Source organism: Trachurus japonicus, chromosome 10, assembly GCF_045865225.1.
Source record: "Trachurus japonicus isolate A0001 chromosome 10, Traja_1.0".
NCBI classification, from domain to species: Eukaryota; Metazoa; Chordata; class Actinopteri; order Carangiformes; family Carangidae; genus Trachurus; species Trachurus japonicus.
The window spans coordinates 16,987,920-17,011,055 of record NC_140916.1 but is presented as its reverse complement, the minus strand read 5'-3'; the positions used below and the strand labels follow the sequence as shown (position 1 = coordinate 17,011,055).

Sequence of the window (23,136 nt, the reverse complement as noted above, 5' to 3'; positions counted from 1 at the left end):
GCAGTAACAGAATTTGAAGTTAGCGCTGTGCAAACCACCAGAATATCAACTCACATGTCAAGTGTTAGCTATATCATCATCTTTCCATTGAGAATTAAAGTAGTCATCAGCCTTCAGGGTGACGTGTTACTGATATCGCAGGCAGTTCTGCAAGTTTTAGAAAGCATTCCTGCACCCTTATTAATACAAAAATAAAATCTACAACAAATTTCATAGCCATCCATTATTCACTAGGCAAGAAGACATTGATTCTGTTAACTCAAGGGAAAATGTAAAATGTAAATGAGTTATTTATAAGCGATGGAGCTTTTGGAGACTTGCACTATTTTTAATCATATGACTGCGCAGGAGCTTTACGTCCAGGTTCGTGTGGTCTGCAATGTTGTGTGATGACAAATTATGATATTGGTTAGCTTATATAGCTGGTACAAGTCACACTGCCCACAGTTTATGATTGCGCCCCCATCCTTTCTTTTGTTTCTTAGCAGCTGCAACAACCATGCCAACTGAATTTAACACTGCCTCAGTCAAAATAGAGGCCCACGTTTTCGCTTTCAAACATGCTTTTTAACTCCTATATGTCTCCACTGCCAAAGTCCTATAAGTAACAGTATTAGACACTTCCATGTCTGCATTTTTCACTCACAGACGTGGAAAACAGGCTGTGATGGGGAAAGGCTACAGTATTGACCACGAGCACTTTAGTAGGCGGAGGTAACAGAGCACAGGAATGATGAGGATCAAAAGCAACAGGGCAAATGGATATGAAGGCATAACAAAGGGAGAAAGAATAAATCTCAAAACTGATTATGCACCAACTTGTCGTGGGGGATGGAAGCGTGACAAACAGACACTAATGAGATTTGAGAGGAAATAGGGTTCATTGAAAACTGCTGTTTGGCAACTTTGTGGTATGAGACTCAGACTGCAACAACAAAACACGACACAGCATTGTGAAATGGTAAAGTTAATACAGGATGTCAACATGTTCCACTAAACCGCTGAGGATTGATTGATTACTGAGGTATACTGTAGGTGTATGTTTCCTATTCAGACCTGTTCCTATTCCTACTAACATAACCCCTCCCCCCCTAAAAATAACTACACTCAGCAGTGAGGTTTGTGTAGCTTTTAGGCTCTAAAGTGTTGTAACACAGAAACTGGGTACAGGCAGTGAAAGCAACGAGGGGAACTGTCAGAAAGGCATACCACCTTACACACCAGGGTATTTCCTTCCCCCAATCCCCTTTATGCTATTCAGTTCTGTACTCTATATAGCCATCGACTGTAACTCAAACTCTGTTATTGCAGCGCTTCACATCTGCTCATTAAAGTCCATTGTTCAGGAGAACTTGTAATCTACGAGTGCAGAGGTAAGTGGTCCAAATGTTTGTGAAATATAACAGTAACTGCAAACTGTCCTCTTCTCTCTCTCTATCTATCTCAAGGAGGCTGTGATTATGTCATGCTTCATTAATGCTAACACAGTGAGCAAAGCCCCTCATGACGAGACTGAACTAAAGCAGCAAACTGATTCATCTGTGATCTGGCCTGACCAGGGCTCAAGACATTTTGGCAGTTTTTAATCTCAGTAGTCCCCTATTCTCAACCGATTGTAACATAGTAGTTTCATATTATATAACTGCCTTTACTATCAAAATGCGCACACACACACACACACACACACACACACACACACACACATTCACACAAAACGTAACTTTTGTTAATATGACAAAAGTCTATGCTACCAACAGCCGTGAATCTCCCATTGGGACTGCTTGTTTCCAACTCTTTCCTCTAAAGCGAGTATACAGTGTGCACACGCACCACAAAACTATTTGTGAATTATTTGTCAGGAGTCATAACGATCAGTTTATGCAGATTTGTTTCGCACCCTGCTAAAAATTCAAAAGGCCAATCATAACTGTAGAGTTTAATTCTTGGGGGTGCGGGGGCTGAAAGTTAAGGCGGACACTTTACATGCCATGTGATGCAAAGTCACTGACCTATATTAAAACTGTGGGGAAAACAAATCAAACACTTGGGTTCACTGCGTGTTAATCAGTGGAATCAGCAGCTGCCACAGTCACACATCTGTCTCCTATAGAGGGAGGCTGGTAGAGGAGCTGCAGTCGTTTTGCTCAGGTTTGAGAGCCCGGCTGTGCATGCAGTGTGTGGTACAGTGTGCGGTTGAGTTGAGGTGATTGTGTCTGGTGGCTGATCTCTCTCCGGTGACATTTAGAACAGATCCGTGTCTTTCTCTTCGTAGCTGTCACAGCAGAAAACGGTAGAACAGACTAAAGCAAACCTGCAAATCACTCAAGATGAGCTTGTGTTTCTGCTACACAAATGTTGAAAAAAAGGTACTACATAAAGAAATCTATAAATGTATCCCTTCACTAGTTCGTTTTTTTTTATATGCCTCTTTATCTAACAATGTGTTTCTATGGAGTCTAAAAAAACAAAGCAGTCATTTTAGTCACGAATATGACTATGCAATGTGTTTATGACTATAAGTATAAAACTATATATATTTATAATCATAAATGCCGTGAAATCAGAAAATCCCATTAAAATCTCTTAATTTCTTTCCTCTTGGATTGCATTACTACAGAGTCTCCACTGATGAAACAACCCTAGTTGAGACTGTGTTGTGCTTATCCTCCTCAAACATTTCCATCATCCTAACTCAATGTGCCTGCTTTTTTGTCCTCTCTGCGGCCTGTAGCCAGAGTGCCCTATTCAACTTCTCTCCACATGAAAATAACGATCAGCCCAGTGAGGGCTGGGAGGTCCTAAAGGTCAGCCAACTACAGAGCTCAGCTTGGGAGGAGGGCAATCTAGGGATGAGAAAAGGTGCTGGTGGGCTGAATCCCTGAAAAACAAAAAAGAAAGAACACAGAAAAAGGAACGTAAACATAAGGAGAAGCACATGTGTTTACAGATTTCCAGATGCTGATAAATAACATGTGCTTGGCATGTGTAAATGTACGCGAACCTTTGTACGGTGTGACTCAGATGTGTGTCTCTACGTCGGTGTAGCCAGGCAGGATGTCTCCGTTGGAGCAGCTCTTGGGCTCTTCTGCTGGTGGCGAAGAGGGCAACATGTGGGCGGTCGTGGACGTCTCCTCCAGTGACGCCTGGCCTCGCTGGAGCCGGGAGTGTATCAGGGGCACAAAGAAGAGCACCACGGCCCCCACCATAGGAGGCACCCCAGCCAGAGAGAAGGCCACTGTGTAGTCCCCATAGTAATCATGTAGGAGACCTGGGATGAGGAGGCAGGGGGATACATATTCAGTTATTCTGTCTATATAGGAACCGCACTGAAAAACAATATAACAAGGAGTCCCTGGTGGTAAGAAAATTAGAAACTACTCCATACAGACTGTAAACGGAGGGAAACAGCTGGCCTGGCTCTGAATGCACCTATAGCTACACCACAGTGTATTTGTTTGATCTTGCATTTGAACTATTTTAATATATAATTGTACTGTGTATTTTCTGTCTTCATGTCTGTAAACACTGTAGCTACAGTCAGTCAGCACAAGTTCTAGTATCTAGTACATGCAGCAAACCATGTAGAAACAATAGATTGGTTATATCTACAATGTCTATATTTGAATATGTGAGGTAAACCACTTCTTGGCTCTATATCTGTAACATACAGACAGAGATGCATAAGTTTTCTCATCTCTTCATGTCTCATCTTTCTTTCCAAGAGTAAAAGTCAAAGTATTTCACAAAAACGTGAATACACTGTCCCAAAAGAGCAGCTGAAAATCATGTTTTTTGGGTGCCGTGTTGTGGTTTAATGTCTTACTTTGTTGGTGTTATGTAGCAGTGTTTCCAAGTGTGTGTCTGTGCAATAAATTGCTTTAGTTTGTTGGTTACTTTAAAAGAGAAAGTACTTTACGGTCTTTCTATCATAATCTACTAACATAAGTGGCGATGCAAGATATGGTCACAGTAATTCAAACTCTTCATTCATCATCTTTAAAGCAGATATCAGTGGAATGTTTTTGTTAATATAAGTCCTAAATAGTCCTATTTTCCGTCAGCAATCACTTACATGAAGTATTTCAGCCTAAACACGAGTCTCTCCGTCACTCTGCTCTGCTGTAACCCGAGGAGAAAATTTTCCTTGTGGGATACAAGTGTTATCCAATGAGGGGAGAGAACGGCATGAAGGGCTGTGTGTGCAGCCAAGGGATGCGCCTGAATGTGGTGACGTAGCACGAGGACCAATTGATGCCTGACAAGGGCGGGGGCTGCTAACTCATGGTGCGTTCAAGGAAACTCGTACTTTGTGTTTTTCCTTCCTGTGAAGTCATACCAGTTCGATCTGGTACGAGTTCACGGGTCGGAAGTTACGAGTGGCCGTTATAGGGAACTTTCACAGACAACAGGACGGTAAAAACACGAGCTACGGGTTACCTGGAACGCTACCAAGTCGTAGTTGTGACTTGAAGCTGTAACTTACGGTTTCAAAAGCCTGCCTTGAACACAGCATTAGCCGAAACGGCCGTGCCGCTGTTATCTGCTTTAAGTATCTGAAATCATTTGGGTCCATTCTCGCCCCCACACCCCCTGCACCCTGAGGCGTCGTGATACAATAGCAGCAGCAGCAGCAGCAGCAGCAGCAATGAAACCTCACCCTTTCTGTCCTGTGTATATGTGCGGCCTTTATTTATCTATACTGTACATGAGCCAAAGAAAACATGCGATACCTACACCATACAGTAGCGAGAGGGATGTGCACTTACAGTTCATTGTTTCCTGTTACACACAGTACGCACTGTACGTACTGCAGAGAACAATGTATATGTTGACCACAGTGGTAATTGGGCAGTCTATTGGAAGTTTCCTCCGCATCCTAATGGTCTGCATCATGTCAAGAACACATGTTTAATTTACAGATGGTCGTCTGGCACTATATTTAGTCCTAAGGAAAACCATATGCCTATTGAAACCGCTATCCTGTACTTTATGTCTGAATACAGTTCTTTGTATATGGACATAAATACTTCATTCATTTGGATGGTTTGCCCTATATAATGACTTCCCATATGTAGCGGATCCTGTAGATACTGTGAACTGATTACACAGTAGTTACTGAAAAAGATAAGACACCTTTCAGACAACATGAGCAGGGACATGTGGAAAAAGCTAATGCAATTTGTTCTTCTAACTATGCTCCTTAAAGCCCAGTCTGCTCTCTTCTTATAGCTTTTACTGCCTAACTGCAAAACACATACACAGCTATTTTGTGAATATAGTCAATATTAGATAGAAAAGTGAGAAAATAACAGTTTATACTATAGACAATGTATCATATACAGTACTGTAGGGCTTCTGTGTAAAAACAAATAAGTTTTCTGTCAGTCAAATAAGTGAGTATGTATAATAAATGCACTTTAAAACTGAAATCAGTGTTGGTTGTTCTACTAGAAGGTGAACTGAGATACAGCTGTACCGTTTCTTGTATACGATGAAGCCACAAATGGATGGCAGCGTTTTCTTTTTTCGTCATACATTCGTGTTAAGATAATGGTCCCAGTCTGTGTGAGAGCTGAAAGTGGTTGGCAACTGAAAGCACAATGAAGCCTCCTTGAGTCAACAAATTGATGGCCTTCTATACAGCAGGCGGAGGTAGAAGAGACAGGGGAAGTTGATTTCTGAGATCTTACCCTGTACGTATTTTATTTCTCAAGACAAACCCCTGGAGGCCGCCTGCATTTGGCTAAAAGCCCAAACCTCTCTAAATACAATTCACCGTGCAATCTCCGCTGCCAGGTATTTGGCTTACCTGATCCTTACATCTTTTCTCTCCTTACTCAACTTGTTTTGCTCTGTTGCTACCAACATCTTAACATCAGTAAAATAAATCAGATCACTGTGTTCCCTCTGGAATATAATGTATAAATAAGTGCAGTGTTGTGGAAAAACAGGATAGAAAAGAAAGGAGCGTGCTCCTCACCAGCGATGGGTGGACCTGCTGTCATGGGGAGAGCCATGAGGCCGAGGAGGTAGCCTATAGCCTGGGAGGCCTGCATGGGCCCCACTAGCTCAAACGCTATGGGGGCCATTATGGTGAGGAAGCAGCCGTCGCACAGCCCCAGGAACACACACACGACCACCAGCCCCTCAAACACATGGCACTGAGGAATCATGATGGACATCAGGCCCAGAGCCATGAAGGACACCACCTAAAACACACCAGAACAGCTTAGTCAGCTAATTAGCAACCGTTGATATGGAGAACACACTGTATATAAACACCTGCATATAAAAACTGGAAAAAGGTGATAGAATAGGTGGTAGAAAAATACTATAAAAAGTGGGATCTGATGTTGACCTATGTGCTGGAGCCCCTGACTGTAATATTGTAAATTATCAACAATGTTGATATTTTATTTTTCAGATTACAATTGTTGCTGTTTTCCTTTACATTTGTAAAACGTGTGTCGGCAGGGGGGGCTGGTACTACCATTAATTTGTAGTACTATTAAATACAACCATGTAGTATGAGTAATGCAGGAAGGAATATACAACCCAGGAATTTCTACACATCTCTGTCACGTCATCCGCTCTATCGGCTGAGAAGGATATTTATATCTGTACCTTTGAAGTTTTGTTTACTTCTGCAGACGTCTGCCTGCCTGTTCATACAAATCTCAACAGTCACATAATACCGAGCTTTGACTTCATGATTAATGCTGTGAGCAGTGAAGGAGGGCTCTGTTCCTTCACAATGAGACAAAATGTTACCTCAGAATCTTCCATGATTACCATCTTGCACAAGAAATCAACTCTTAAAAATACTGTGAGTGGATGAAAGAAAGAAAGAAACAAGCCTCTCCATTTGCAAAAGACTTCACCACAGCCACTGTGTTTCTTTATTTAAGACAGTGGGAGAGCACCTATTGAGCAGCACATAGAAAACACATTATCCTTTTCAACAGAAAAAAGGCTCTAAACGGGTGTCAGGGCCAAAAGGGCATTGAAGACAAGTATATTTGTGCGTTCATATCACACAGACTTGCACATTTACATATGTATGTTATGTATATTCAAGGTTTTCAGTTAACCTAAGACTAACTGCATCTTTGATCAATCAATGTGCATGTTTATTAACAAGATGCAAAGTGAGTGTGGTGGCTCTGACCAACTCATGTACACAAGCAGGAAATGAAAAAGTCTGTTTGTATGCTCCTCTGAAATTGCTCTGAATACAGCTCCCCCCTTTCCACTTGCACAGAGAGTGAATCTTCCCTGAGCATTATCTAAACCGGTCATTTTTCTAGCAACAAGCAAAACCAGCAGTTTGAGCAAATTAGTATCTGAGTCATGTTTATCTTCAGCCTGATGATAAGACATTAATGACACTGAATCGCTCTGGTAGAAAATAACATTCTAATGTTCATCCACGAGTAAACACTAAATTACCCTTTTAATCAAATAACATTAAACAAATATTGGTTCAGTGCGATAATATATGCACCAGAGGACACAGGGTTTGAAAAAAAAGACACAAATGTTAATAGTTAACTTCAAGTTTTCGAATTCAGGTTAAAGTTTATGTGCAGATGTTTAATTTCCTCACCTGCATGTAGATCTTTTTAAGACCTGGAATGAGGTCACCTATCTTGCCGAAAGCAAGGCGTCCCACCCCGGATGAAGCTCCTATGCACACGAGGAGCACCCATTCCCTCTGGGTGTCCTTGAACCTCGTCTTCGCAAAGTTGATCTGAGGAATAAAAAAGAAAGATGGCCACAGTGCTGTGTGAGATTTGGCTGCTTGTAACAGTGGATAATGTGATTGTGCTGCATGAAGAACAGTCTAGAAGCTGCCAATAATGGATGAGCGAGCAAAGATACCGCACCAGCTTCTTATGCCGTGTGCCTACAAAGTCAATGAACTCAGAAAATGGGTGTGCGTTTGTTTGGTGGAGAGGTGGCATTGTCCATCCATAAACCTCCTAAAGCCCACAGTCTAACAATAACAAAATGTCTTCATCCACAAACCTTTGGAACAGCAGGACAGGAAGACCCAACGCATATAGTTCAGACCCTCCCACTCCCCTCAGCCCTGACCCCCCATTTCAGATCCAAAACATGAAACTGCCTTCTGAAGTCTTTTCCTGAGCATGCTGGTCCTTGTGAAATATTTGCTCTGCTTTGAAGGGCTCTACATTCATCAATGGCCATAGGATAGGCATGTTTAGGGATACAGAGAGGCCATACAGGAGAGGTTTCCTGAGGTGGTTGAGCCAATACAAAGGCCGGGGCTGTGTTTACATCTGGGCCCGGGCCTGAAACAACAGGCCTGACAGAGGGAGGCCGGAGCTGGAACATCCGACATCTGGATAGAGGGAGATCAACTTCACAGCTTCCACGCTGCAGCTTTACACTTCACCCTCATCCTTTTACTATCTCACTATTTCACACCAGAGTTGGTCATGGCTCATGTACTGATTTTGCAAATACGCTCTCACTGGCTTTTGTGCTCTAACCATTACAGACGGCAAAACTATTATGCCCATTCACAGCAAGATAAATAAGGTCTTGTTATTTTATATGTATTGCCAAGCTTCTTTTTTCTTTTCTTTTAACAGAATGGAAAACCGTGTCTCTCTTCACAGCCCCTGGAGGGTTTTGTCTCTGTTTGATCAACAGCAACTGGAAGGATGAGGCCCTGCAGGAGTGTAAGAGCCAAAGTAACAAACTTTGCCAAGCCAAGCCAAGGACAGTGTGTTGCATCATATGAGCATCTAAACAAACTGAAGTGATATTTGCATGTTGTTGCAGCTGAGCGGCTGATTAAGTATTTAGCCTGCGAGCTGATGCTAGCGATGCACTTCCTCTTGAGTTGACACACGCTTGTTTGGTGGCCTGTCCGACATGTCGCAGGACATAGCGTGTGTTCGTGTCATTAAGGCTAATGTGAGGTTGTTGTTTTAAAGTCTGCGGTGCACATTGTGTAACAGGCTGACAGGATGATGACGTTAAAGGGATAGTTCAAAATTTTGGCAAATTCACTTATTGCTATAATCCCTATAGTCATAGGGGTAGGTTCATTATCATTGAGTGATTTCAAAAGTACTTCCGAGTATTTGCTTTGTGTGTCGTAATGTTGCATAATTATATATGATTATATCATAGCATGGGGAATTTGCAGGTCACAACTTGTCCACGAGAGCGTTTTGGAGTTGTTAGATTGTGTATTGGATGAGTTTTAAGGGACAGGTGATTGTACTCTGCTCCGCGGACCTCAAAACAACACATATGGGGCGGTGCGTGGCGCAGTGGTTAAGGCGGCCGCCCCATGTAGAGGCTACAGTCCTCAATGCAGGTGTCCCCGGTTCGAGTCCCGCGTCGGGCGGACCTTTCCTGCATGTCATTCCCCCTCTCTCTGCCTCCCCCTTTCCTGTCTGTCTCACTATAGTATGTGCTGTCAAATAAAGGCAAAAAATATACACGTATCAACAACTAAAGCAATGAACCTATATGACTGACTATGGGTATGGGGATTATGGCAATAGGTGAATTTGCCAAAATGTTGAACTATCCCTTTAACAATTTATGCATGTCTTGAATATGAAGCTCCTTTTTTTTTTACAGATATAACATATAACATGTTAATGCAAAAAAAAAAATAAATAAAATGTGATGGATGACTTTCTCCCTTTTGGGTTCAGATATTTACTTCGAAGAGAACACAGGACGAGTGATTTACAGAGCAGATGTGAACGCTGTAGCAAACACAACCGTGAAATTAACCATTAGAGGACACTTAGCTCTGTCATCAGAAACCTGGCAGCTGATAGTCACCCACAGCCATTATTCTGACAAAACCCCATTATCACACTGATAGGAAGGAGTCAGATCCTCAGCTTACACTGCTAGCTAAGCTCACCACGCTGACATGCATTCAACTGCCCTGCAACCGAGCCCCACGGAAAAAGAATGGCTTCGGACCACCCAAGGGACAACAGCACAGCTCTGACATCAGTCTACCTCCCTCTTCACCTCGCTCCTTTCACCGAGGTTTTTATATCACATAATCATACAACTCGGACTAATCAAAAGTATAAACGTGGTCATATTCATGGAATGGTCCCAGTCATTTAACAAAAAAAAACCTGGGAATGTTATGGTATGTTTTCCATATTAGGTAATGGTTTAGCACAGCCGACATGAATGGAAGACTGTAATGTACACAAAGCTTAGTATCTACATACAATCTTCCATTAACATCCATCAAATATAAACACAATATAACAAGCTGAATTTCCTCTGAAACTAAGACAGAGGGTATAAGACAAGTTAAGCTCCTTTAAGACAGAAACACGCAACATGTATAAGAGTAATTACGCAGTGGTCTTACCAGATGGATATATGGCACAAAGTAACCCAGTACAGCTGTAGCTACTCCAAATGCCCACACTCGGTACGTCACGTTGTGAAACACACGCAGGTTGAAGTATTTCCTGAACCCAGCCAGAGCCCTGCTCCACCTGCTGCCATCCTGAGCGGTGGCTCCCGGCTGGGTCTGGGGTCCTGTAGTGTCTGGACCCATCCCCGGTGGTCCCATGCCTCCTCCGGCAGGCAGCAAAGGTTTGAACGTCAACGCCAGCAGGGCCTGGACCAGCATGAAGAGGCTAAGGATCTGAAAGGTCCTGCTGAGGCCCAGAGGTTCTACCACCTTGTCGAGTAAAACCGGCAGGCCCATAGAGAAGAGGCTGGCACCGGCTGTCACCATGCCATTGGCCAGGCCCAGGCGTCTGCGGAAGTAGTGGCCGAGGATGACCAACGAAGGCTGGAAGGCGAAGGAGGAGCCGCAGCCAAACAGTACGCCATATGTGAAATAACGAAGGCCTAGGGAGCTGAAACGGAGTGAGAAAGGATGAAAAGATAGTGGTGATAAGATGCTGAATAATAGCAGAAATGATGAAATAACTCAATTATTGTAAGAAGCAAACGATCAATAAAGAGACGATTAGATTAGATCATTGATCAGAGGAAGACATGCAACTGCACAAAGTGTGAAAAGAGTTTATGTATATTATATTCTAATTCTAAATGGCGTGTAGTAGTTTTTCTAGTTTAAAAAGTTGTACAGTATTTCTCTACCTTCTTACTTGGTAATTTTCATATTTTCATACAAAATATTGGGGTGATTTGTGTTGGACAAAAAGTCCAAGATAAAATGGGTTTCATTTCCCGCACATGGATTTGGAAATACAGCAGTGATTTGTGAGACAGTTTGAAAATCTCTACTGATCTGCAGCAGATGGATTGTTTTTTTCATCCAGGTGGTTTGAGTCTTTTACTGTGAAAATTCTGGAAATTCCATTAGTACTGGCAGTAAAAAAAAAACCTAAATCTTCTCATTTTATATTGAATGCCAACAGTAGGTCTGTGACTGAAATGTAACATAACACCAGTGGTTCAGAGTGGGTTGGAAACAAGTGAAATCTTCATTGAATGTACAATAACTTACTTTGCAAAGGATGTACTGAGCAACCCTAAAAAAGCCAGCAGCGCTCCACCGACGGCCGTCTTCCTACAGCCAAAGCGGTCGGTGAACATGCTGACCACAGGTGAACAAAGGAAGATCATGCCCATGGCCAAGGCCCCGACCCAGGCTGGAGAGGAAGAGGAGAAGGGAGGAAAATTCATCATCAGTAATACATAGAAATGTTGCGTGTTGTAGCACATAGATCTGGAACAAATACAAGAAAATGTCCTGCTCAAAGTCCATGCAACATGAACTGCAGCGTGGGCTGTTAATCAACATATGAAACATATACAGGATACAATTCTGCACCATAAAACTTACATGAGGACAATGAGGAGAAATAATCTCTTTCCTGCATAGGAACATTACACTGCCTTGTGCAATCTTTCAAGAGTTTCCCTTTCCAGATCGTATGCAGCTGTAGGATTTGACTTTATTACTGATGTAGTGTATACAACACCACTTGAAACTGTAATAAAAACTGTTGTGGAATGAAGATTAGAAGAAAAAAAGGCAATACATTTATATTCTGCACTTATGCAAAAGTGGCTACATTCCTCTTCGTCTTCACTCTTCCTCATAGACGCTTCATTACTCAGGCATAAAAGCCTTGATATCTCTCTGTGACCCTGCACCATCTGATGTGATTTGTTATAAATATAAAACTGTGCTCCATACTGTGTCTTTGCCTGCATCATCTACATCAGACACGTTGTATAAGATGTTCTCATGCTGTATATGCAGATCAACAAGTGGATCAAACTGGAAAGTTCTGGCCTGTGGTGTAATATCCATCCAGTGTTAAAACATAACGAGCCAGAATGATCCGGCAGAGACACTGCGTACCCTGAAGTGCAAACAAACAAATGTCTGGGTCCAGTCTCCTGGGGAGCAAAGGTAGCTTTAATGTCTACCGTGATGTCTGGGCTGTGGGTCACACTGATCTAACAGCTCAGTGAGAATGAGACCAGAGAGAACCATAAACAGACGGATGGACTGATTTACCTATTTTCACACACATACAACAGTCTTTGTTGTGTGGCTTGTCCAAAACATTCTGTACTATGCTGTAGTATATGTTGTGTACATACAGTATATAATGTACACTACAAAGTAGTGTTGTCATACTTTTCGGTACTTTTCCAAATAAAAAGAGAACACAAAAAATGTCATTATTGACTTTATTTTAATAGAAAATCTTAGAACTATAACTATAACATATCAGTAGCTAAATAATCAGTAAATCAATAAACAATCTGCTGCAGGATTAAAATAGAAATTTCATCTGTATTAATCTGAACTAAATTAAATCATTAGTGGTCTGTTTAAAAATGAATATCAACTGCATTATTTGAGGTCTGAAAACACTCAAACACACACCTATTGTTTCCCATATGTAGACCTGTTGTAGACCAATGCGTGGTGCAGCGTCACAGAATCAAGACCAAGCCACAAATTGAATTGATTTTTTTTCCCCCATCAACGCGATATCGTTCCGTTAATTAATCTCTGCGTAACGCTCTTTGGCTGTTCACGCTCACACAGAGAGAGAGAATACATGTCTGATCCGCGGTTAAAAACGAAACTTATCAACCAGCAGTGTTTGCATTAATTAACGAGTATGTGGCGGCCGTTGTTATGCCGAGAAGTGCCTGCTTGCCGAGATCTGCACGCCGCACAACAAATGTGGAACTGGATCATTCATTACGGGGACGGGGATGCAGTATTCGGCACAGCAGTTTTTGGACCTGCCGAGATTTGCATCCCCTGGCTGTTTTAGCCAATTACACTACTTGCTACATGTATGAAATGCATGTTCATATGTATAAACACCTAAACCGTACAATATGCGTAACCCCAGCTGAGCAGGCACTTCTCGGCATGTGTTGAAAAGTGCCTGCTGGCCGAGATCTGCATGTCGCTCGTGGAATGCCAGGGGATGCAAATCTCGGTAGGTCCAAAAACAGCTGTGCCGAATACTGCATCCCCCATGTGTTTCACTGCAGATACCTGGTGGTCAGATGGGGTTATGCACATTGTATTTAGGGGTGTTTATGCATATGAACATGAATTGCGTAGCAGTGTATTTGGCTAAAACAGCCAGGGGATGCAAATCTTGGCAGGTCCAAAAACAGCTGTGCCGAATACTGCATCCCCGTCCCCGTAATGAATGATCCAGTTCCACATTTGTTGTGCGGCGTGCAGATCTCGGCAAGCAGGCACTTCTTGGCATAACACGGTCCCATCTAAGCGCAGTATAGTACCTTTTTAAACGCCTCAGTACCCCGGTACCACTTTAGTACCGGTATACCGAACAACCCTACTGCAAAGTCTTATTCTACGTCGGGTGGGGCTGCAACTCCGTGCTCCTATTATCCAAACTAAACAAGAGAACAAGTTCTGCTACTGAACGTGTACTTCATGAACTCCCAGTGACTTTCTCTAGAAAATATTTTATCTTGAGGCAACAGAAAACACTTCATTGATAAAAGCATATAGCCTCCCTGCACATGTTGGCCTAAACATCATACAACAAAAAACACACATACAACTGAGGGTAAAATCAGTAGCAATGCTGCATGAGATCAGATTAACCTACTTTGCTTTGTAAGCCAGAGACTCGGGGTTTGGCTTCCAATAAGCACCTTACCATTACAATTGCACCACATTGCACCACTGATCTAGAGAGCTAAGAACCACTTTCTTAAGGGACTCAGTATCCTTTAAACTAGCAATCTGTTTTTTTATCTAACAAACCCTGGGAGGAATTAGACTCTTCAGCTGCTAAATACCTCACTTTGTTCGCCAGATGATCGCTAACTTTGACCGTCTGCTATTTGGTGCTGGGCAGGTAGTGTGCAGAGTTTTTATTTCTTACTCAAAACAGCTACCTGCTGTGGCTGAAAATGATCCTTATGAGAACCTATGAGTGTTTCTAAACTGCAAAGTGGTGCTAGTAAGAGGAACTGCAGAGTTAAATCCTTTCTCTGTTGGTTCACTTTTACAAATGATTTTTCATATCACACGCCTGATTCATTGTCAATATAAAAAAGTGGATAATAGCAGCTGTACAGTATAATGATCGAATCTTTAACAGTTCAACAACTGACCGCTGAGCAACAAGGGGACAAAAACATGTTCTGCAGTGCAACACATTTAATCGGTTTAGCTCTTACTTCATATTTGCCCTGAGGCTCAACATATGTCTTTGCAGTGTGGAAATACCAAGGTGAAACCTCAATGGAAAACATAACTCTGCTCTGAATGCATATCCCTGACCCTACAGGAAGGTTTGGTTGATGGTGGTATCAAGGGAAAAGGCCATAAACGACCTCCATGATTAGTGGTGGTGTCCACATGCAGTGGTGGGATCCACAAGAATAGCCTCCAGCTTTGGCAGTGTGTGCATGAATATATGGTACACCGTCAAAAATGAAACGTACAGCCATAAAACTTCATGACATACCATGTGTGCATTGCTCTAAAAAGTTAATCACCATAAAACCTGCTCAGCTCAAAAAGCTCTGACAGAATTGGGTTGACTTTAGTTAGGTTTTTGCAGTCCTCTGGTGCCTGGAATCTCAGAAAATTGATGGCCACAGCGAGCTTCTGGGATCACTTGTATTTCCCCAGCTTCTCATATTCCTTCTTAGTGGAAAATACATATGTCCGTGTGAGGGAGTAAATAACTGGCAGCACTAACGCTTATCACCAAAGATGGAGAAAAATAATAACATTAAACCAAGGCTGTTAGTTCACCTTTGTGGTCTCACCCTGGCGTAATGTATTGTTACAGGACGACTGTGGACCACTGGGAGATATTGTACAGTACTGGAAGGAAGTAGCAAAGGGCAGGCAGCATATTATTAAGGACTTGGAACACTTCAATAAGCACAAGGATTAATTTCAAGAAGCTTTTCTTATAACCCCTTTGCCCAGCTTCAATGAGACCTAATGGGGGCAGCAATCCTAAGTGACGGCTGTTATATTATGTAATTTCTTTGTCCCAAGCGAAGCCTGCATCCACAGGTTCTTGGCTGGACTGCTGTGGAGAAAATTACAGCTCCTGGGGTAAACTGTGCAACGTGCCGCCTTTTGTTTAGAAAAAAAAAAAAAAATCAAAGCATGTTGTCTACAACAAACAAGTTCTAATGTACAATCAAAGGCTAACAAAACTGCACACCCATGTATTTTTCCTCCACTCTCTTTTCTGGCCAATCCGATTACCGAACCCCTATTTGCCCCCCTGGCCTGGCACAAGGAAAGGTCTGTGAAAAGACTGAGAGGAGTGTACTCATTAGATACAATTAAGTCTGAACACTTTCAAACAAAAGAAAAAGAACACAGCGAGAGAGAGAGAGTGTGTGTGTTTGTGTGTGTGTGTGTGTGTGTGTAGTGGGGGGGGTTAAAAACAATCCCTCTCCATTAAGTGATGGATGCAATCTGACAGCAAGAGACAGACAGAGACTTTATATGTCCTATCCGTACATTGCTGGAACAAATCATGTCTTGCGGCAGAGAAGCGCTGTTGTATTTTTAAAGAGGTAGCTGCATTAAATGCACCGAGAGGTTAACTGAGGTCAGTTTGTGTGGCTTCTATAGGAAGTACAGGCTATATTGTGGTTATCTTTGTTTTGTGTAGACCATACAAATTTGTATAATATGCAAATTATGTCTTTTGATACATGTTTGATCCTGTGGATATTTTGACTAGTTGACTAGATCAACATGGGTCATATATTCTCACAGTTACCTCGCATGCCAAACCAGCTTTGTTATCGCCAGGCACGTGCGCGAGGGAGGGGCATCAGTCATCTGTATTATAAGATGACTGACGAAGTGGAGTGAACATCTGTGTGTGTGTGTGTGTGTGTGCTTTTGTGACTGCGACACACCTGTACCCTATAAGCTATAGCTGCCAACTAAGGGGAAAAAGTATCAGGCTTCTTGTTTCTGTGTCTCTAATGGTCCTTTTTCATGAGCGTGGCTCAGCACGGCTCGACTTGGTTTTTTTGCTTTTCCACTAGCCCCTAGTACCTGGTACTTTTTTGGTAACGTCTCTGTCCGGGTTCCAAGCGAGCCGAGGCGATACTAAAACGTGACATCAGCCGGCTGCCTTCCACTGATTGGCCAGAGCGTCGTCAATGGAAGAGTTGCGAGTGCGACGCCCGACACAAATCAACTGCTGTGTGGAAAACCGAGAGCACTTGCCCCTCCAAAGGTCTCTGCGTGGGCTTGGCTATCGCTGTGTGAGTACACCAACGCTGAGTCATCCATGTCACTCAGGTCTTCTCACGGCATTTAAAACTGACATCTGTGACGGAACAATTACCTCAACATTGCACATTAGACACTGAGATCACAAAGACCGCTTCATTTTTTACTAGTTGCTCGTACAGCGCACTAATTTGGAGAATGTGTTGGCACAATACTGCGGGACATTGATTTCAAATGAAGCAGTGAAGCTATGGTTCCAATTTTGAGCTTTTATTTGAGTGTGTTAATGTTCACATCTGATCATCCGTATACTGTGGCTATTTAGCCCCTCAGACAGCAAGTGAAGCAGGAAGCACTTTCAAAGAAAACTGTTTACAGTTTGCTCTGTGGATTATCCTGAGTAACAAAGACATTGTTCCTGCCAAGACGTGTCACTGCCGACCTTTTCACATGATTTCAACGCTTTGAGCAGTACTAACAAAACGTTTTTCACCTCCAGTGTATTGGGTGGCAGCAGATACACATACTATCTGCACATTTGGGTAAATAAAATCTGCAATGATGGACACCACTGCTCTAACAGTTAAAAGAAAACAACATGTTTTTTCAACCTATTTATTCAACCTTTTAAAGCTGAAAGAAATCCGTATAATCATTGTGTCATTTGAAATCCAATGTGGCAAAACAATCAAAAACAAATGAAGGTCCAAATGGTTTCTGGCCATGAAACCATTTCCCACAGACACACAGAGGAAATATTCTATCTGCTAAACAATGCAACATAATATTGTGTGTAAAACTGTCCAGGGTACTCAGAGTTACAATAACAATAGCCTTACGTACTTTGGCAACACTGGCGGAAACACGAAGGTACAATACCATTCGCAAAACCTGGTACGGAAGCCCATTCCCTCAAGGCTACATGAAATGTCCTTAGCAGGTCCTTGGAGTGGACAATGTCCTGTTTTATCACATAATGATAACAGCAACTGGAAAACACACTTTCTTATGGTCAACAGTGTACACTAGCCAACAAAAGTTAGCTTTAAAATCATTAACAAGTAAGCAGGCAGCACAGTGTGTGTCTTCACACCATCACCAACATAACCAAGTACAGCCATGTAAGACTTGTTTACCAGTGAAGAAGCCAGTATATATTTCCAGTGAATCCTCACTTTTCTGTTTATTTCAGCTAGTTTTAGCAGTGGGCGAGTATGTGTGACGTTCACTTCTGATACGATTTCTATTTGCATTTTCACCTGCTGGAAAACTGCCTATGCATGAATGATTAAACTTAATTGATCCACTTTCAACAAAAAACAGTTCACCCCTATGTTGTGCTTCTGTAAGTACCTGCTGCTTGTGTGTGGTGCCTTTAGAGACTGACCCGAACCCATTCCCCCTGCCCTCTGGAATGCCAAAAATGCCAACCTGGGATTTCCAGCTACCCTGGAGAAAACTGGGGCAGCAGAGCTACAGTGTAGGGACTCTGCAGAAAACAGAATTATGTTAACGACTTAAGAAGTTTGCCTGAGACAGCATGGACACTGAGATGATATTTGGCTTTTGAGAAATGTTGCTGTTGAGATATGATATTTTGTCTTTTTTTCAGCATTGAAAACTGCAATTATACTTTGTTAAACTGTTCATTTAAAGGCTGCAGGGATACGCAATAACAGCTAATTTTATATGAATATTAGTCACTTGTGTTCCAGTTGAACCTGTTTTTCAAATTCCTGACACTACTCCCCTTGAGTTCATGGGTATCTGTAAAATATTGCTTACTGACAACTTTAAAACATAAAAGTTTAAAAGTAGTATTAGTAACGATTGCCAAGTCAAATAACAAAGAGACAATGTTACACAAAAGCAAACACACAACACGATATCCAAAGACAGACTTTTGCAATTTTGGAAACGTTCATGAACACATCAGCAGTCTCTGCCTAGTTTCACTTGTTTGTTAACAGTCACTATGAGCTATTCTAAAATGAGTGTGTGTGGATGTGTCAAACATTTGGTGTTAAAAAGCTGGTTTCCAATGTGCAAAGTGTGTGAGGCTGTTTGAGGTACGTTCATATCATTTATGCATCATCAGTGTCTTTCCAATTTCAAATTTAATACTGTAGGGAACTCTCTTAATGCCAAAATGCTGCTGTCAGAATGATTTACTGTCTTTACACTCAAGACTGAAGTTAGAGTGGAAAATGACTCCTTAACTGATGGAGCAGTGTCTCTAATGGAGCCGGAGTTTCAACACTTTTTTCCTTAATGTGTTTGAACAGGGCACCAAATTTCTCTATGCAAGAAGAGAGTAAAGTTGACCTTGCTGAGTAATTTCAACAACAAAGCTCTACATTTATACACAAAGCGTTTGGATGAGCCTTTGTCTCATTACAGTGTCTCTACTGTTTCACACTAGTGGCATATAGATAGGGATCAATGAAAAATTAATCACTCCCTCACTTAGTCCCTTTCTTCTGCCCCTTCACATGCATTCCCAGTTTTGCAAACTGCAGAGACAGCGCTGCAGTGAGAGCCTCACTCCCACGCTCACCCCGCCCATGTTCAGTCACACATCACCTCACAAGGGGCTCACTCCCCACTGACTGTAAAAGCACCAGGATTTCTTTCCGGTTTGAGACTGTAAAAGACTGCTGCTGTGTTGGATACTTGAACTCAGCACACACACCTTGACATATCAGAATTTTTACACGTGACCAATGGGCAATCATCAATCAAGCAAAACAACACCATCTGCAACTCATGATCCTCTCACCTCTCCTCCATTGTTTTCTTTCTCCCCACCTTGTTACTCCTTAGCTATTTTGAAAACCTCTTGTTTACCCCGTAAGGCTTCATAAATACTGAGTATAATCAAGCTATGTACAAAGATCTAATGGTAATCTCTAATCAAGATTTAATCACACCCCAGTCGTTCCTTGTCATCTTCTCGCCTTATGGCCCTGTGTTCTTTTTGTTTTGTAGTTGTTGTTGTTGTTGTTGTTGTTGTTTGGGTTTTTTTGCTCTGTTTTGCTTGTAGTGAAGCACTCGTGACGTTTAGGATGTTCTTTGCATGTCAGTTTAACTTTTGTTGACTGCAGCCTCTTAGGCTGAATAGTTCAAAAGGAGCCTTTACAACTGTGACTATTGGAGCTAAGCTGTTCCCCTCTTTCCTCTGTTGCTGAGAGGGAAAGGTCAGGACTCAACCGACTCGCTTAATCCTTTCACATATGAGAACAAACCAAGAATTACAGCCAAGGAACGGCTGGGGATGAAATCCTCATCAACAAGCCAAAAAAAAAAAAAAAGTACCTAGATAGCAACTGTCCTCTGTTGTTTGCAACGTATAGATTACCTCTGGTTTCACATGACTCTTGAAAAACATCTATCATAGTGTATGTACAGTAGTGCATCCTCGCAGGCACAAAATGTTCATGGTTCCCAAGCTTTCTACCAACCAAACATGAACGTAATGTGATGCCTTGTCACATTGCCCGCAGATACAGCAATGTCCTCAACTTAAATTAAAGAGGACAAGGTGCAAGATACCATTAAACATGTTCAACTTACATAAATGAGCCTGATTAACCTCCCCATGTAACTGTCTTCACCCTGATAATAATAAAGGTTTAACTTTGTTTCCAGGGAACAGTCTTAGAACCATAATCACTTCCCACACCCTGATCTTAACCTGGTAAATCTTGGGACTTCACAGGAAGTTCAGAAAAAATACCCACTCCTGTTACATGCTACTTGCCACCCTCAAAAAACATTTCTTTCCACTCAGATGTGGAGAGACAAATATATGGCTTTGAGCTCCCGTTTGATCAGGAGTAGCAGTTTGCCCGAGGAGAGGGTCCGTCTCATTCCCCAAATAATTATTCATTTAGTGATTACTCCAGGCTAAAACAACACTATGAAGATACCAGACCTCTGGAGACCCAGGCCTATAAAGTGACCCAGTGACAAGAGCAAGAAAATGACAGCAAGAAAATTTCCTTTATCAGGAGACCAATTCATCTAAATAAATCATGACTGAACTGCCCAATTCCTTTATAATGACATCAGTGATTTCTACATGATACATTTCTTTGTCTGCTTTCCATCTCGCCTCCCCTGTTACTCTTAAATCACACTCAAGTCTGAAGCATCCAGGAAATAAAGAGAAATGACTTGAACATACACCAGCAAAAAAAGCCCATGACATAATCCTCAGGAAAATGATTTAAAGTGAACAATGTAGGGAAACAGAGGAGTGAACACTGGCCTTATTCTGGTCATGTACGTCAGAGTCAGTGGTAAACAGCATCTTTATTGTGAATATCAGTTAGCCTACTGGAATTAAATTATCACTAAGTCTTTTAACTTTTTTTTTTTTTTTTATTCCATATGCGGCAGAAATGACTCTGGTTTGAATCGACAGGTTCTTTTTTCATTCCCCAGTTTGATGAGGTTATCCTTGTCACACTTAATCAGGACAGTATGCTTACAGGTTTACAGGCTGTACAAATATCTACAGTGCATGTTCTATCTGTTTCTATGTGGCCAGCGTTCAGCCTGTCAGGGAGAGGGGCAAATCAAAGGGGCATTTGTAACAAATTAAAAAGGATTTGCAGCAGCTGGTTACAATGGTGTTATAGTGAATAATGGGTACACTGTTGGTCAGTTGAAAGCTAGTTAATCATTGAACATGATGGTTTTCTCCTCACATGCAGCTCAAACAAGAAATAAGGGGGCATTCACAGAGAGCATGAACGCTCAAGAAAAAATAATAATGCAGCTACATGCATTGCAAAGGCTCACATGTAATTTGATACTATGGTTGGAGTGCCACTTTAAGTGCAGGGGAAACTCACATGAACCCTGAGCTGACCCACATCTTTTTTAGAATCATGTATAGGTGTATAATGACACAGTATAGCAGCCTATACATCATGCTGCTATTACACTGTTGCTACTGACTTAAAGATGCCATCTGTTTTGTCATGCTGGTGGTCTTGTCACCCACTCACCATATTTTAATTCATCATTAATTGTAAACAAAGTGTGCACCCAGGACAACATGTACCCTGTGAGTTGATGTTTTGCGTCCAGTTCACCTCGGCAGACAGTTTAAAGGCAGTTATGGTACTCACCCACTTTGAACTGAGTCGTCTTGTCCCCCCCTTGGTCTGCATGCTCCTCTGCCAGCATCGAGTGCAGGATGCCGAAAGAGTTTTGGATCCCGAAAATCGACCCATTGCACCAGGTCGCAGCGAGAACCACCAGCCAGCCAAACCCTCCTTCGGGTGGGACGAATCCGGCACCGTGGCCGGCGGGCTGCTTCACCTGCACCCCCGCCTCGGAATCAGAGGACGGCTTGTTGCAAGTACCGGCCTCGATCAGCTGCACGGTGCTGTCCTCCTGCACGATTTTGCTCTCGCTGCCCGCCGCCTGATCATCCTTGCTCCTGTCGGCTTCTTGTGGAGCATCTCTCTGCTGCTGCTGCTGCTGCTGCTGCTGCTGCTGCTGCTGCTGCTGCTGCTGCTCCATCTGGGGATCTGCAGCCGGCTGCTCCAGCTCCGTCCGGCTGGGCGGCTGTGCTTGATTGTCTACCCCGTTGATCCCCATGCTGTCTGGTCCGGTGGCGAGGTTAGTGTGAGCTCTTGGCGCACATGCATGAGATATAGGTCACTGACATAAGAGCGCCGATTTGAGAGACAATTTCGATTGGCTACCTGTTAAAATGTGTAAGGACCCGCGGTTCTTTGCTGACAGCCGAGCCTCACACGCTGCTCGTAGCCCGGGTCTCAGCGTCAACGTCAGCGAATGAACTCCTCCAACCTGCGGACGTTAAATGTGTCATTCTGCTCGGAGGTATGTCTTTTTCCAGGAATTAGCAGGCACCGCCTATTTCTCCTTTTAATGTGAGCCCGTGTTTTTAGGAACAGCCTATAGGGACTAACACCATGTATTTACTTTTGTTGGCTTCCCTGCTCGGTGCCAAATGCGGATCACCAACCTGTGAAAACGTCCGTTGAGCCTCGACACCGTATCCTCCAGTCACGCCGTCCGCATACCGCCCGCAACATCCCGCGGTCGCTAATGAACTAATCATGCGCTTCTCCTCTCTCATCTGATGTCTTTCCACGGCGTGAATGTGGGGAAAAAAGGTAGGCCCGTGCGGGTGCCGGGAGGCTGTCTCGGATCCCAAGTGTCAACACAACTACGGCCGTCATTCAAGCGCACTCCCCCGCCTCCTCTCCCCGGCAGATGGTCGGTCGGAGCCAATAGCGGAGCTTCAGAGCAGTGAGAGTACAGCGGTGGGACGAGTCTAGCGCTCGGGTCTAATCGTTACTCACCGTAAAGACCCGAGTGACTCTCGGACCACTGGTCTGGTCGTGGCACCGTAA

At 42.8% G+C, this 23,136-nt stretch overlaps 1 protein-coding gene across 1 annotated transcript; it reads right to left on the bottom strand.

Annotated features, from left to right (window-relative positions):
* Positions 1-479: 479 nt before the first annotated feature.
* slc16a2 (solute carrier family 16 member 2) lies at positions 480-22,607 on the bottom strand. The gene is made up of 7 exons (XM_085789680.1): positions 21,880-22,607; positions 11,507-11,651; positions 10,391-10,889; positions 7,607-7,750; positions 5,981-6,209; positions 3,002-3,268; positions 480-2,878 (listed from the first exon to the last, which is right to left on the bottom strand). Exons 1-6 carry the CDS (start codon positions 22,352-22,354, stop codon positions 3,018-3,020), a joined length of 1,743 nt encoding a protein of 580 aa, XP_085645806.1. The 5' UTR covers positions 22,355-22,607; the 3' UTR covers positions 480-2,878; positions 3,002-3,017.
* Between the last annotated feature and the right edge of the window lie 529 nt (positions 22,608-23,136).

Excerpts from the sequence above, each read along its gene's own strand:
- slc16a2 (XM_085789680.1), bottom strand. The coding sequence starts at position 22,354 with ATGGGGATCAACGGGGTAGACAATCAAGCACAGCCGCCCAGCCGGACG. Across the intron at positions 10,890-11,506 it reads CTCAGTACATCCTTTGCAAA|CTCCCTAGGCCTTCGTTATT; the intron begins GTAAGTTATTGT and ends ACTCCGTTTCAG. Across the intron at positions 7,751-10,390 it reads TTGTGCCATATATCCATCTG|ATCAACTTTGCGAAGACGAG; the intron begins GTAAGACCACTG and ends TTTATTCCTCAG.